This window comes from Halichoeres trimaculatus, unplaced genomic scaffold (genome assembly GCF_033239565.1).
Source record: "Halichoeres trimaculatus isolate MK-OKI-2021-1 unplaced genomic scaffold, fHalTri1.1 fHalTri1_scaffold_10, whole genome shotgun sequence".
NCBI classification, from domain to species: domain Eukaryota; kingdom Metazoa; phylum Chordata; class Actinopteri; order Labriformes; family Labridae; genus Halichoeres; species Halichoeres trimaculatus.
In genome coordinates this window covers 10,835,021-10,851,806 of record NW_027437187.1, presented here as the reverse complement: position 1 = coordinate 10,851,806, position 16,786 = coordinate 10,835,021, and the positions used below count along the sequence as shown (strand labels likewise).

The 16,786-nt window shown below is 40.4% G+C and overlaps 1 protein-coding gene across 1 annotated transcript in view; it reads left to right on the top strand.

Annotated features, from left to right (window-relative positions):
- tead1a (TEA domain family member 1a) overlaps nt 1-16,786 on the top strand; it is a 53,345-nt gene that overhangs the window by 29,248 nt on the left and 7,311 nt on the right. Inside the window, exons 3-9 of the mRNA XM_074677078.1 lie at nt 5,901-5,965; nt 7,920-7,982; nt 8,997-9,128; nt 9,340-9,389; nt 12,047-12,108; nt 14,415-14,542; nt 16,544-16,717. Of these exons, the coding sequence (XP_074533179.1) occupies nt 5,901-5,965; nt 7,920-7,982; nt 8,997-9,128; nt 9,340-9,389; nt 12,047-12,108; nt 14,415-14,542; nt 16,544-16,717 (674 nt within the window). The remainder of the gene's footprint in view (nt 1-5,900; nt 5,966-7,919; nt 7,983-8,996; nt 9,129-9,339; nt 9,390-12,046; nt 12,109-14,414; nt 14,543-16,543; nt 16,718-16,786) is intronic.

The following is a 16,786-nucleotide window of genomic DNA, read 5'->3' as shown; positions in this document are numbered from 1 at the left end:
CTAACCGATACTGATTCTTTATTAGAGTAATTGATCCTCAAATGAGCTGACTACAGTGTCAGTGTGAGTAGTGAAGTTAATCTGGCAAAAGAAAGGTGCAGGGTCTGGATAATGATTAAAGGAAATGGCAGCTTATTTGCAACACTTCAAAAAAACTGTGTTAAAAACTTATCGACTGTTTTTGTCTCATTTTTAGAAAAAAAAAAAAAGTTCTTATTTTACTTGATGAATCACATTTATCCGACCAATCCAGAAAAACAACTTGTTTCAAGTTATTTGAATACAAAAATGAAGTCTGATTGCTTGCAACAAGTTCTAAAAAATCTGCCAATGGAACAAGTTTCTTGAAACCAGAATAATGTCTTAATTCAAGTAACTTTTTTCTTATTCAATTGAAGGATTATTTAATATTTTTTTCCGGCAATTCAGTCTTCTAATGTCTTCATTTAATGTCTTTTTTGTCTCCTTTTTCTGGAATGGTCAGGTGAAAGTGACTCTGATATGGTGGGTCATTTGTTAATTAAAAAATGTCAGAGAGAAGGAAACGCAAATACAAACCATTTAGCTCTTTTACATTTTTCTTACTGAGTGTGAGGAAGAAGAAGAGCTGAAACTCTTATTTTCTCTGCTGATTACCAAAGTGTTGTTTTTAATTTTTTTCTTTTGGAGTGGGGCTAAAAAAAAGACTTACTTGGCTCAACAATAGTAAAACTAACTTAGAAAATCAAGATATCAGTTTGCCAGCTGTATCCATATCCATACTTTATTTTTGCAGGCACAACCATGAACACTAACCTGAATGTAAGTCTATTTGAAGTTCGTTGAACACAGTTGCTAAATGGTAAAGTGGTGACAATCTGTTGGGTAATACAGAAGAAAGCACTGACACGTGTGCTGCATGGATGTTCTCTGGTCAGGATGGTTCATGACAGTCACTGTACATGGAGTCACATTTTAACTTTGAATAATACCACATGTCTTCTAGATTCCTCTTTCAGGGAAACATATCTCTTTTCTAAATATTTACAGATTGTCCACCTTGAAAATAGACAAAGTAGTGGTTTGAGGTTTTATGAGAGCACTGTCTCCTTAAATCTCATGCTTGCACACAGAATGGCTTTCGTCATGGTTAATGACCATCTGACTTTGGCCTTGAAGTCTTTCACTGGGCAAGTGGAGATGGAAAGACAGCGAGAGGAAGAGGGAGGGAACAGAAGGGAAGCCCATTCACTACAAGAGGCGGGGAAAATGAGAACAGCCAGAACAGAGGAGAGATAGACGGAGTGAGAGGGGGGTTGGAGGGGAAGTCTGCGAGTTTTGTGTGTGTGCCACAGAGTTTCAGAGAGAGAGAGGGAGGGCAGGAGTGAGGGATGTGTGCCGCAGGGTTAGTGAAGGATGATAATTCACCGTTAAGCCTCCTAGAAAGACCAGCTGGCCCCTCTGGAGTCAGATGTCAGCCTCCACAGCCAGGACTCACTCTGCTTGAGTGTGTGTGTGTGTGTGTGTGTGTGTGTGTGTGTGTGTGTGTGTGTGTGTGTGTGTGTGTGTGTGTGTGTGTGTGTGTGTGTGTGTGTGTGTGTGTGTGTTGTCAGTCTGCTTTTGACTGCTAGAAGGGAAACACCTGCATAGGGAGCTGTAGATTTTATCAGTCTAAGCTCCCTATCTCAGTGAGGGTGGGATTGGTCAGAAGACACACACACACACTCACACACACACACACACACACACACACATCAACACACACCATCTGCTTGTTAGTTAGGGCTATTGTTGCGAGCCATTTGGGTAGTGTGTAGAGGTTTGGCTTAGTGCTGATCTTGACCATCAGTTGGCCAGCTGGCCTGACTTTGGTTTTCCACTTGGTCAGAACAGAAAACAGGCCAGGAGACAAACCAAACTAAACCACAGAGCCCTACACAGACCATAAAGTCTTAGAAGGGTTGTCATGTTTTAAAATGTTATATCCCAACCCTGTGAACAAAAAAGATTTATTTTGTAGGAAACAATGATCGTGTTATGTGCTCAATATATTATAAAGTCAATACAAGAAAGTTTAATTGTGTGATATAGCAGCTGTGTGTGTCTACTGTTTCTACTGTGTCGTGTACTGACAAAGGCAAAAATATCACTTGGGAAGCATTTCTCCTATAAAGACAGAGGCCCCTTCTGTGTTTACTAACCTGCTTTGTTGTAATGAGAGCCAGGATCACATTTTAAAGTATGCACCTTAATCATCCTCCTACGTTTATAGGTTAAATACGTAGTTCAGATTTCTGCTCGTAAGGAGAAGTGACCTCAGTGAATGAGTGAACATGGGGAAAAGAGAAAGAGAAAGAAAATGATCCAGGTTTTTGATCAAACATTAACTACAACATCAGCCATAAACTCTGGTTAACCAAATGAATTTTTTAGAGGCCAGTCATCGAGCTTCAACAGCAACAGCCAGCTGAACACTGGCTGAATCACACTGTATTAATACACACTATAACAGCAATTGTCAGTAGGGATGGGCACCTTTCACATTTGAAATGATACTGTACCAATGCTTGGTACCTGACAATTGATACTGGTACTCAACAGCACCGTTTTTTGGTACTTTTTTTGTTTATGTGGTAAAAAATATCAGTTTGTTTAATAGTGAAATATGATTTTTTTTTTACAATTTAACTTATTTATTCTTCAGTATATAAAGTTGTCATACTGAGGTCATGTTCAGCATTGAAAATCACCTACTCTTCCACTCCCTCACAGTCACAAGGATGCAGTTAGGTACCTTAACATAGTATCTTTTGATTTTACATGAATCAGTCCCAGTACTTTTGACAGAATTCGGTCGGTACCTATAGAAGTGCTTAATTCCATCCCTAATTATCAGGAATTTGTGGATAGAAAGTCAGTTTTCTTTTTTTTTTTTTTTTAAATGAAGCGTACAAATGTTAACTCCCCACTCAGTTTTATTAGTCCAATCCCAGTCCAGACTGATTGGAAATGAGAACAACAGTATACTAAAGTCAGACAAAACATATCTGCAATGATCAGTCAGACAGTCTGATGAGATAACATCATTAAAATGATAGTCATTTTTAAAGAAAGTGATCTATCTGTTAATTTTTTAACTGTAATGTTAACTATTTTTCTCTCTTTTTCTTCTTTATGACTTTCATACAGATACAAACAGCTCACATCCCTCCTAACAGCATACAGGTATCGCTGTCTAAACAACTCCTCCAACATGAAGCCACTTCTTGTTTGAATTGATGTTCAAGTTGCAGTTCATGAACTTTTCCCAGAAAGCCTGCTGCCTGCTTACCCTCTTAAAACCAGTTTCACCCCAAGGACAGTGTTCCTATTTTATTCAAAAAGAAGCCTTAAAACTGTTACTCATTTTTCTTTCCTGGTATACTTCCATCGTCACTACTTTAGCGGGTGGAAGTAGACTAGAAAGTTGGGAAGAAAAGTATCTCATGATGAGATCTGCATTCTCATAGCTTTATTTTTCATATTTCATTTTTTCATGTGAGAAAAATGTAAATAGTTTCATCTGACCCCTGCCCCCAAAGTAGTTGTAACCTTCAAATTTATCATATACAAAATTTTCTATACTTCTGCTTATAGCCTAGCATGCTTTCAGCGAGTCACAGAGAACCATGACTGTTAATTTCTGTCAGTTTCATGACCAATTCAAAACACTCACAGGAGCTTTACTAATGAGTCTGAGGTCTAGCAAAGCTTAATGTGGTCAGCAGACAAATAGCATACAGTCCATAAAGTCTATTTACAATTTAAATAATGTAATACAAAAGCAAGTGGAATTTGTTACAAAGTGAGGAGTACATGTTGAAGTTTTTCAACTTATTTAATACACCTCTAAAAATGGGCACTACTGGTTGCACAAAGCCATATTCACACAGCCTCATCAATGGTGGTGATAGCATTGGTGCTCTTTTGCTACACATCAGTGATGTCTCCTGCTCTTGTCTGATACATATCTTTAACATAACCCTGTAGTTTTGCTGAGTCTGTGTATCAGATTTTGTTTTAACAAACCATGGCACACCTTGTGCCTCTTCTTCAGGGGAAGCCTTTTTTGGGGGTTCATTTAACAGCACCTTGTGATTTGTAAGGCAACATGGGGCATGTCTCGCAAATTTGTCCAGCAGAGGGCGCTCATTTACTCACAAAGTACTGATAGGAAACAGCTCAAACTGGAAGCATTGAGTGTCCTTGAGTGTCCACTGGTGGCAGAATCAAGGCAATCCTCATCAGGTGGAGATGTTTAAAGCCTGCCACAAGGAACAGTTTCGCAAAGGTCATGTAAAAGACTTATTCTGTTAAAACAGTGCAACGAGTTGCACCTAAAAATACGCATTAGAAGTGAGTTTGAGACCAGTGGGTGCTGACACAGATACTTTAAGACCATAGTCTGTATTTGCTCCGCCATGTACCGCTGTGTGGTTTTGAAGCCAGAATATCCATCACAGGTGCCACCATCGGCAGCCATAGTCTGTGCAGTAGAGGCTGTGAGGGACTTAGAGTATCTGAGTGGAGCCAGGTGACAAAATTTATTTTTTTCTTTTTGAGTACCTTCATTGTTCTTGACGCAACATATTTTATAATCCCTGAAAAAATACATGTGAGCTGCAGCTGAAACGTAAAGCCTTTTTTTTTAACCTCTTTTAACTAATAAAAACAACACTTTATAGAAATAAGAGGACTTGAATTCAAGGCAGCAAAATTACATCTTCAAATCACCACAATAATTGGTCGTGAGAAGCGTTTCTAGGAGGTGTATTAATTTTTTAAAGTTTTACCACAAACTGGAATGACTGGGGAGATGGATGTTTTGACCTATACTGCAGCCAGCCACCAGGGGGAGCAGTTTTTGTGGTGACCTCACTTTGAGCTGAGCAATCCATTTATTTTACATTCTATGGTTAATATATATTGATGCAATTAACAAGCTTCTGGGTACAGCTAACAAGAAAACAAAATTATCACCAACAGAAAAAGTTAACTTTTTTGTTATTTCAAAATATTCATCTTTTTTTGCATTAAATAATAACTATCTGGGCATGATGCACAAAATCTACTGGTAAGACTTCAGGGACCCTGTTGAGCACTACACAATAAAAATCTGTCAGATTACATGCTCTTATGAAATATTCAGAAAGGGCCTGCCCTTATTTCAATTTACTCCTGTCTGTGTTTCCTTTTGAGGCCAATGTGTCGTTAATAAGTTCTACCTGAACACACTAAGCAAAGACACTCTTTTCTTGTCACAGGTTTTCTTGATGTAACACTTTGGTTTTCTACTTCTTTTCTCTCATTTCTCTCTTTTTTTCCTCACTAATCTATACTAGCCAGGTCATGCTGAGTCTGCTGTGCTCTCCACTGAATAGGTTGAATTATTCAGCATTGTGTGTGTGTGTGTGTGTGTGTGTGTGTGTGTGTGTGTGTGTGTGTGTGTGTGTGTGTGTGTGTGTGTGTGTGTGTGTGTGTGTGTGTGTGCGTGCACGCGACTGCGCCTTTGTGTGCTCATGCAAGCATGGGTACAGCTGGCCTGCTGGTTCCTTTAATCAGGGGACGGCCAGTCTGCATGAATGCCTGTATTGTTGGGTCATGTGTATTCAGCCGTTCTGCCATGCCGTGTGTGTGATTCTCTGCGTGTGTATGTGTGGAGGACTCAACAGGGGTAACAGTGATTACAGTGCAACTGTGTAAAACTGCACGTCACAGGGTCACTGGGTCAACAGGAGTAAATCAGGCACCAAGTTGTTTGTTAGGGTCATGAGCTGTCTTAGCGTGGCTGTCTGGAGAAAGAAAGAAAGAAATTGAGTTAATGTGTGTCCTGTTCGTGTGTGTACGAGAGAAACTCATGTCATTCTATGTTCTCCCTGCAGGTCGAAATGAACTGATAGCCAGATACATCAAACTCCGAACAGGCAAGACACGGACAAGAAAACAGGTAACGGACATGTGCCTTCAATTCAATCACAACATCTCATGTCACAGGAATCATAAGGAAAAGAAGAATTATGTTGTTGTTTTTGAGGGTTTTTTAATAGTTCTGCCTTGAATTATAAAGGTAATCTTGCCTGATTGTTAAATCACCCCAAAAGCTGACAAAATGTCCCACCTTTTGGATTCTACAGACAGATTGAAGATGCATTTCTCTAAACTAGATACTATATAGTGATATGTGAACAACATTTAAACCGGGATTTGCCAGGATACCGACTGCAAGCATGCTTTGGCATGATTTGAAGAGGTGGGCTTCAGCACGGTTCACTTCATGCACGAGCACAAGCACACGGACCCTGTGCATGATTGTGCGATCGCTCCTCTTGACAATCATATTAAACAGTAGCCGTGTTAGAGGGCTGTGTTGGACCAAAAAAACTTAACACAAACAGAAAAGTCTCTAAAGTTGTAGCTGTGCTCTCTGGCTCTCGTTGTGCTGACTCCGGGGCCGTTTACACGACAACGGTTTTAAGGATGAAAGGCAAAAGTTTTGTTGCGTTTCAGCCTCGCGTTTACACGGAAACGGCATTTCAGCCGACCTAAAACGCAAACTTTTGAAAACAGCCTCCAGAGTGGGAATTTGCCATGTAAACGGTAAGCTGGCGTTTTAAGTGGAAACGCTAACGTCACAATTCCCGTCACACGAGCACATACAACCGGACAACAGTACCGTTGTTACGATCGTCCAGAACTACTGTGCTGTTCTTGTGCTGTTACATCTGCTGAATCTTCTGTCTGTCTTTATACAAAATGTGCATCTGTTGCTCCACATTTGCACTGGTATTCACTATAGACTGTACATAGAGTGCACAGTGTGGCTCTGCCATTTATCATTGTACGGTTTTGAAGCCAAAATACCCCCGTCACAGGCGCAGCCATTGGCAGCCCTTGTGCAGCCAGAGTCTGCGCAGTAGAGACTGTGAGGGATTCTGGGAGAATCTGAGTGGAGCTGGGTGACAAAAATAATAATTATTTATTTATTTTTTAAAGTTTGACCACAGCCCATCTGGAATGACTGGAAAGCTGGATTTTTTAACCTATACTGCAGCCAGCCACTAGGGGGAGCAGTTTTTGTGGCGACCCCACTTGGAGCGGAGCAAGGGACCATCCATTTTTTTTTTACAGTCTATGGTTTTCACCAATACACCAGATGATCAGCTCAACTCTACTTTGGTGGAAATCTCCCAAAAGCTGCTTCTGGACAAGACAGTTATAGTACCACCTGCAGGCCTGGCATGCTGACTGCAGCGTTTTCAGTCCATCGGCATTTCCGTGTGAATGCAGACTTTTTTCACAGCATTTTCACAGCGTTTTAGATGAAACGTTGTGGTGTAAACAGGGCCTCTGATGAGGTTGCGCTTCATGTTAACAGATGCTTCACGATGACATAGGCGGGCCATGCGTGTGTTTGATACAGCACGGGTTGTATGGCCAGTGTGACCGCGTCCTGATAGACATCTGTTGAGTGTTAGACAAGAAAACCCACACTAGTTTTTCTTTACAATGATTTCCAGGTTGTATCTTACTGCTTGCTGGTTCAGTTTAGTCCTCTTACACTTTTGTGTTTAATAACTGCTCTTTACCATCTGAGGGACTCAGATCTTGGCCCTCCAGATATCTCTTTGCTCTTTTAAAAGATGTGCATACATGTGTTTGTTCGCTGTTGTCAGGGGTTTAGAGTGTGTGTGCGCGTGTGTGTATACCCTTCCAGTGTGGCAATCGTCCTTTCATTACCATGGCAACTCACTGTTTGGTCCTTCCTTTTCTCCTCTCTCCCTTCCAACCCCCCTTTGCTATATCTCATCTCCTCTCTCCTTTCCTCTCCTCCCCCATTTTTCCCTTTCTATTTTCTCTTCTCATCTTTTTTTCTTGCCTCTCCTCCTCTTCCTCTCTTCCAGGTATCCAGTCATATTCAAGTTTTAGCCCGAAGAAAATCCAGGGAATTTCAATCCAAGCTAAAGGTAAGAGGTGCCCTATTCTCTGTATAAAGGGGGAAACAAGAAAACCTTAAAGATGAAACATTTCATTAACCAATAAATAAAGTGTTGAGTGACTCCTCATGGCCAAGAATAGTGTAATGTCCAGGAACTGATGTGTCAGAAAAAAGGTGTCACTTGAAGAATAAAACCACTTTAAAAAACTGTTATTCATCAGTATTTAAGCAAAATTACAGCAGGAAAAAAACATACAAAAGCCAAGAAAATTACTTTTGCCCCTGTGGTGGAACTGAGAACCTATACTACCTCGACTTTACCAACAGAGCATCAACACAATCTGAGAGCAGTGTGTGTCCCTGGCCTGTAAACCGTCTGTGGTGGCTGAAAGGATGTTTATTACAGCGTCCTCAGTAAACTGAATGTCTGCTTCCTCCTCTTCTTCCTGTCAGGCTCTTATATCCAGAAATCATGTTGGTTTTTTTCCTCCTTTCCTCCTCCCATTGTCTTAATTCACTCATTCATCCCTCCTCACTGTTGGTTTCTTACCCTCCTTTTTTTTACCCACTCCTTCCTTTTTAATCCTCCTCCCGTGAACAGTTGTATTTAAATTTAAAGCAACCAAGGAGAGATTAGAGAGTGTGATGCAAACGAAAATTAACAATGATGAAATGATGTTTGCTGTCACAAAAGAAGAAAGAAAAGGAGGAAATAGAAATAGGCAGAAATAGTAAAGGAGTAGAAATGTACTTGTTTTGTGGATATTATCAGGTTACCTGACATATTGTAATATTACTTCACCAACATTATGTATGCAGCAGATTTGAAGTATTATGTCAGTCAAGGGATGGTTCATTTTTTTAAGTGTTTTTTGATTATGAGTGAGCGACCAACAGAAGATACCGCTCAGCTCTGCTGCTGTGTCAGGAACATGAATCCTGATGTTTCCTCCTCCTGGGGTTTGGGGTTGTGTTGTCTCTGGTTGTTAAGCGTGTTCACTGGGATGACGATGGAGTTATGTGATACCTTGTTTTTGTGCAGGACCAAAATGCCAAGGAGAAGGCCTTGCAAAGCATCTCCTCCATGTCCTCCGCTCAGATTGTATCAGCCACAGCCATACACAACAAGCTACTGCCTGGAATAGTACGAGCCAGCTTCCCCAGCAACGCACAGGTAACACACACACACACATGTACACTCACAGAACAGACCATTGTGCTCATTATTTTCAAATGCCTGAAACAAAAGGACAGAAAATTAGTAATTTTTTTTATTTCACCAAGATTTAAAATCTTAGCATAAATTTGGCAGCAAACTCTGACACTGTTTCATGTATGTATTAAAGCCTCAGTCAGGAACAGTGTGTTTTTTTTTCTGTCATCAGCTCTGGCAAGGGATGATTCCTGGTGGACAGTCCAGCTCGACCACAGAAGAGTAAGTCCCACCCACTTCACACCCTCTTTTTTTACTTCATTTAGACAATAATGGTTTGCTCAAGATTCCTGTGAGGTTACAGGGTGTATGCAGATCCTTGAAAAGTCTTAAAATGTCTTAAATTCACATTTCTAAAATTAAGGCCTTAAAATGTCTTAAATTCATCAAAAATTTCATATTTTTGTCCTAAATCCATTAGCCAGAGATCTTAAATTTTTCGGGGCAGGACCAGCTAATTTCATAATTTTTTGTCTATGTTGGCCGTAATAGTAACTTTTATCTGCTACATGAAGTTCGCTCTATGCGTTTTATTGTAGTAGCAGGCATCAGCGTGCAGAGCCTTTCATGTCCAGACTTTAACTTTGGGCTCTTGTGTAAAATTCATTTTCATTTTGATATTAAAATAGCTAGATTTTTCCTGTGGAGGACATTTCCACAGACCTCCTGACTTGTTTTATACTTGAACTCAATCATTCCCAAAGTCTGGGTCCAGACCCAATGGTGGGTCGTCAGAGATTTTTTATGGGTCACCAAATTAGTTTTCAAAATGTTTACACAAAATTCATGCTTTCCTGAACCAGAAGAGGTCTTCCCTTGCATTTATTTACTGATGATTGGCTCCTCACACTGTCATAACTGGTTGTGTTTTCATTGGGTAGGGTCATCGCCACAATGTTTACTGTAACTGTAAACATGTAACTGTCTTTCAAACATCCGAAGCCATGAGCTGTAGCTACTTAAACAACCAAAGCCACACCGTGGTATGTTTCCTACTGTTTTACAGCACTCAGAGGAAAACACTGTCACTGTGTCACCATCACACATATGAAAGAGTTAACCCATTGACTACTTTGATCATTAGTTTCCAAAAGAAAGATTTGAAGTCAGATTCAAAACCCTTTGAGTTTGAAAGTCCAGAGTCACTGCTGGACCTTGGACAGGCACCAGCTGCAGAAACGGGGCTGTTACAGCTTGTTACAGCTGTGCAGTGATGCCAGGCTGAAAAAGAGGCATGGACGGAAGCTGTTACCTTTATTCTGGATAAGCGTTGTATTTCAATATCTTATTCTGAATATCACATGACTGGGATACAATTCTTAAAAGCCAGGAGGCTAACCCGCATAGTAAAAATTTAAGTATTTTCAGAGTGTAAGCCTGACAAAGCTGTTATGCATTTTTCAAATATGTTAGGCCTGTTAGCTGCTACAAAAGATGTAAGATGATGCAGAAACATGATTAAAGAACCATTTTTATCCTGTCAGTTGATTTACAGATTATTTATTTTGGATAGGGTCGCCATGGCTTGTTTTTCCAAAAATGTGGGTCACCTGAAGAAAAGATTGGGAAACACGCTTTAACTTATCCAGAGTTGTATATATTTGGAACACATGTTTCCTTTGTTACTGTATAAAGCAATAAAATTACCTTGACTATAGGCCAGATTTGTTTAAAAAAAAAGTCAGTCCAGATCTTTTGCCCCCAAAAAAGAATAGTGTGTCAGTTTTATTACTAAAATAGAAAACACTTCTGTTGTTTTCTTTATTTAGGAAAAAAAAATGCAGTCATTATTTTGGCTTTAATCCCTGTGATATAAATTATGTGTGTGCTGGCTAGCCAGTTTGGGAATACGAGCAAGTTCAAATTTATTGAGAGCTGGCAGGATGATGTCACTTTGGATTGCAGCACAGCAGGGTCCCCCAACCACTGCCTTTATCTATAGCTTTTTCATCCTTAAATTTCCTTCAAGGTGGCATTAAAAAGTCTTAAATTTGACTTCCTGAAACCAGCAGATACCCTGGGTTACAGGATGTAATAGTTAAACATCATCAACTTATTTCGATATGATAAATTCAATTTTTTTTTTATCAGAATCAGAATCAAATTGAAAATTTTGTTGGTAGTCTATCATCTTGAAGGTAGGGTCTGCAGGAATTTTCGTTACTTGTTAGTAAACACAATGTTCAAACTAGGCTCAGTGCCAGCGGCAGCACACACCCACATTGAACACATGAGCACAGTGAACAGATTCCCTTGCCCAGCAACCACCTGCAGCATCACTTTTCTACGTGGGTGAGACTCAAGAGCCGTGCACCTCACTTGGCTCGCTAGCACAAGCTAATCACAGGTATTTGACACGTACCTGGTTAGCAGAAAGCTAACTCACGTCGCTCTAGCTGCTCTCCTAGTGATTGAAAGTGAGTGAAAGCTTTATCTGATGGGGGTTTTGTTTCACTTTGGTTGTGATTTTCCCGCTCTGTGCTACGTCTACTATCATAGCTGCTTGGGGTAGCTTCTTCGCTAATCAACAAGCAAAGTAACTCACAATCCTGGTGCACTGTGATTGGCTGATGTAACCACGTTTACTCTCACCTCCATCAGTTCCTCTTCACATGTATGCTGGGTTCACTTCTTTAAGTTCACTTTCAGCTGCTGTTAGATGACCATGAAATCATGATGATGATAATTGAGGTAAATGCAGCAGGTATACCTTTTACTGAACACAGAGACACTTTTGACCTGTGCCTTCTTCACACATGACATTGAACAGAGTTCTCTCTGTGTAATGTGAGTACAATGTGACTGGCCCTGCAGCGTCTCTCTTTCTTTCTGCCTTTTCACTGCTCTCCTGTCTGTGTCTGTGTCTCTGTTTCTCTCAGCATCAAGCCGTTCTCTCAGCAGGCCTACCCTGTGCAGACAGCAGGGACCACCACACTCTCAGGTGAGCTCAACCACAGTGCAATTATCTTCTTTTTGTGAAGCCAATAGCAGTTCTCTCTCCGACCATTAGGCCACTGGCTCTCTGCAGGGTGGTTTATCACTCTGTCTGGGCCCCCAGGCCTCCTTTGCACCTTGAGTTTTGTCTTTGAAGAAGTCTGACCTTTTCGCAATACTTGCAATAACTTTCTTACCATTGTATTTTGAACAAAGTGTCCAAGTTTGAGAGCCAACAACAACCAAGCAGTTCAACAATGTTATTCTTGTTACTAAACTTCTATAGGTTTGTTAATGGCTATTCTTTAAATGCTGCAATGCTTTTGAGGTACCACTATCGCCTAGCATTTAGGTTACATGCCCTATGAGGTCAGCCCTCCTGCAGGACTGGGTTTGAACCCAACCTGGAGCCTCTTGTCACTGTGTCACTTCGCCTGTCCCATGCTCTATTCACTGTCCTGTCCTCACTAAATACAAGCATAAAAAAGCCCAGAGAAGAAAAAAAGTTGTATTTGGAGATTCAGATGGGTTAAAAGATATGTTTAAATTTCACATTGTTTTCAGATGTACTAACATTTGTTCAGGTGATAGCTTTGCAAAGTTTTTCTGACAAAGCACTGTGATTTTGTTTGACTCAAATCATAAGTCCTTGTGACACAAAAGCTGCTGCTGCTTCAAGTTCATTCACTTGTGATTTAGGCAGGTAAACCTTGACTCTAAATGATCATTCCTGACGTGTTAGTATTTAAACCAAGCTGCAGGCTAAAGTCTGAAATTATGAAGCTATGCGGAAGTGTTAAAAGATGCATTTTTTAAGATTTCTTGCAGAAACACTAGAAACCACATATACACTGAGGAAAAAATATGATTTATAGTAAAAATAAACATGTTTACAGTCTGGTTAGAGAAATGGCTCCTGTCTGGATAGCTCATTTCTCTATCAACACACACATTGCATGGGTGTGATTTTTTAAACTTGTGAATTTTGCCAATGTAAAGGCATGGCTAATTTGACTGACAGGTGGGCACAGCTATCTGCAAAGGGGCCAAAGGCACGCCTCTTTACCTGGTCTTAACCATAGACTGTAAAAAAAATGAATGTCATCTTAATCGGCTCGAAATGAGGTTGCCACAAAAACTGCTCCCCCTGGTGGCTGGCTGCAGTATAGGTCCAAAAATCTGTCTGCCAGTCATTCCAGATGGGCTGTGGTCAAACTTTTAAAAATGATACAACTCATAGAAATGTTTCTCACGTCCGATTGTTGTGGTGATTTGAAGATATTATTTGGCTGCCTTGCATTCAAGTCCTCTTTTTTAAAAAAGTTTTGTTTTCATTAGTTATAAGAGGTTAAAAACAAGATTTTGCATCTTTTTTAACGATGATTGACAGCTGCCGATCTTGTGTATTTTTGGGGGGGACTGTAAAATATGTGGGGAGGTAAAGTGATTAGACTCTAGAAAGAAAAAAATAATTATCATGTATGTCACTCAGCTTCACTCAGATTTTCCAAGAATCCCTCACAGTCTCTACTGCGCAGACTCTGGCTGCCAATGGCTGCGCCTGTGATGAGGGTATTTTGGCTTCAAAACTGTACAATGGTAAATGGCAGAGCCAGGCTGTTCACTCTATATACAGTCTATAGTCTAACTCAAAGCTAGTTTTTTTCAGCATTTCTAATATGGCCTCCATTGACAATATGCTTCAAATCTCTGGATTGGGTGATGTCACAGACACTGTGTCAATATGTCTGTGGTTAAAACACCTGAACAGCCACTTTTCCTGAGAAAAGCAATACCTGTTAAAGGCCTTTTTACTTAAAGATGATTATTCTAGTACACCACCCACCTTACACGACACAGCATAGCAGTCACTTTTGAAGCTCTGTAAACAGACATTTTTTTGCCTTCACTTTTAAGTGAAATACTAAATCACTGGCATTCTTGGCTTCAGATGTGTGAAGAGACACTTTTGTGAAATTCTTGAAATGAATGAACTAAGCTTGTATACTGGTAAGAAAATAGGGCTTTTTAAAGGAAAACAGATGAAGCTAAAATGGAGAATAAACAGCCACACAAACAGATGCTTTCAGGACTAGTTAGCAGAGAAACAGACTAAATGAAGAAAAACTAACAGCCAACAACGTGTGAACGCAGTCCTGAAACCAAATGAGAATGAATGACGATACACTTCAAATCCCTGCGAAGAATAATGCTTATAAATATCCTCGCTCGTTGTTTAAAAACATGATTCAGGGTGAATTGGGATTTAACGGACTGGGTGTGTGTTTGTGTTTGTGTTTGTGTGTGGTCAAGGCTACGAGCCTCCTGCAGCAGCCCAAACACACAGAGAGCCAGCATGGCAGGGCCGCTCCATTGGCACCACCAAACTTCGACTAGTGGAGTTTTCATCTTTCCTGGAGACACAGAGGGACCAGGAGTCAGTAAGTACACCGCACTGAAACACACACACACACACACACACACACACACACACACACACACACACACACACACACACACACACACACACACACACACACAAAACCAAGCAGCAAGCTCAGGGAGAAATGTAAAGCCACAGAGCAGAACAAAGAAAGCTGCAGTTCCTGAAGTGACCACTTGAGACAGGCTCCAAAAGTTCCAAAAGCCAGATACACACCATTCAGAATTTCCTTGATAGCTAATCCTCTGCTCACATCCACTGTGTAGGGGGGAATTTCTTAATAACTTATTTTCTGAAGACAATAAATTAGAGTTGCTTGCCAGTTAGCAAGCTAAAGGCCTCAACCCCACTTCTTTTCCTCTTGCACAGGAAACCAAAAGTTAGGTTGATCTGACATTTCTAATGCGCTGACCTGCAACGATTGGCTTTAAAACTCTGTTCCTGTTTCATGATGTCACTGAGACCTCATCCATGTTATACACAGTCCATGAGATGAACACGCATGCACAGAGCTCCAGCCTGCAGAGGCTCTGCCTGTTGTCTCATAAACAGAGATGACAGATAACCTCACAGCAGAGAACAGCTGTAAAGCCCTCTCTGTGTGTCTGTGTAAGAACAACCTTTGTAAAGCTGCGTCTCTCTGTCTGCTTTATCTACCTGTCATCCTGCCCTGCTATTGACTCACGACCATTTTTCTCCCTCGGGCTCACTGACAGCTGCCATTCATCTTGTTGCTTTCTATTTTGACGGTTAAAACTGTTTTATGGAGACGTTGAAACAGAGTCCCTAATCACACAATGTCACTGCACCATCATGATTTGAGCATTATTCACCTGACAGGCCTCTATGTAACTTTTTATTCAGGTAAAGATTGGGTTAAGATAAGAAAACAGTGACATAAAACAATAACACAGTTTGTTGCCAATCACTCAGGATATCTTTATTAATACAATCACGCATTTGGTTTTGGAGGCTTTTTTTAAAAAATTTTTAAAGAGGGGGTGTTATTTTTCTCTGGCTTCATCCTGACCCTCTGGTACTTCTGTGGGAGCTTAACATGATTCACATCTAAAAAAAAATCTCTGTTTTTCTCACACTGGTGTTTTAGAAAACCCTTATTTCAGCCTCTGTCTGAAACATGTTGTTTAAGCTGCTGTCTGAAACATGTTGTTTAAGCTGCTGTCTCTTTAAGGCTCCGCAAACCCCCTTCCCTCTGATTGGCCAGCCTTCTAGAGGCCTGTAAAGAGCAGGGCTTTGGGTAGACCTTAGCGTTTAGGACCCTCCCCTCTTATGAACCAGTTAGGAGATCCTTATGTGATGACCTCATGGTTTCAGCAAGTCTCTGAAAGACTTTGTGAAGATCTTGTTAAAATCTTATACTTTTTTTTCAAAGCAGACTAATTTGGGTCATTTTAAAGACAGATTCATGGATTCCTCAGCATATGAATATGTAGCAGTTTGAAAATCTGCACACGTTTAGTCTGAAGATTCTCTGTTTTAACAGCTATTATCTGAAGCAGGTTGAATACGTTTTAATGTTTAAGTCTCTAGGTTTGCTAGCTAGTATTTTCCTTCAACACTTCTGCTACTGACACATATGGACAAAATAAAGGAAACCAAAGCTGGAAGGTTCTGGGTTTTATATTTTGGGGTTTAAGTAGGCACATAACTGTGTGTTTGAGTGAAACATCAAAAAAAAAAAAAAAAAAAAGAAAATCAACACACTTGGGGGAAAAAAAATGAGTCAAATTTCAAAGTTTAACTTGTCTTTAAAATCCTACATCGGGGAATTCTTAATGTCACAAACTAATTCTTTTTTCACCCCTAACTCAGTTTGTGAATCTTCCAGAGCTTGGAGACATTTTCCAAACAGGAGTTTAGAGAGGAGATGATATGACACTTTAACATAGCTTTCAGTTTCTGTATTTGTGCAGGTAAAATGCATTTGCTTCTTTTTCCCTCTCTTTTTTACTGATCCTGTCCCTGTTTCCTCACACAGTACAACAAGCACTTGTTTGTGCACATCAGCCAGAGCAGCCCGAGCTACAGCGACCCCTTGCTGGAGTGTGTGGACATCAGACAGATCTATGACAAGTTCCCAGAAAAGAAGGGCGGCCTCAAGGAGCTTTTCGCCAAGGGACCACAAAATGCGTTCTACCTGATCAAGTTCTGGGTGAGCGTACAATTAACAGCGTTTTGTTCATGTGAGGGTTGGTTTTCTTTGTGTGTGATCTGTTCCCAC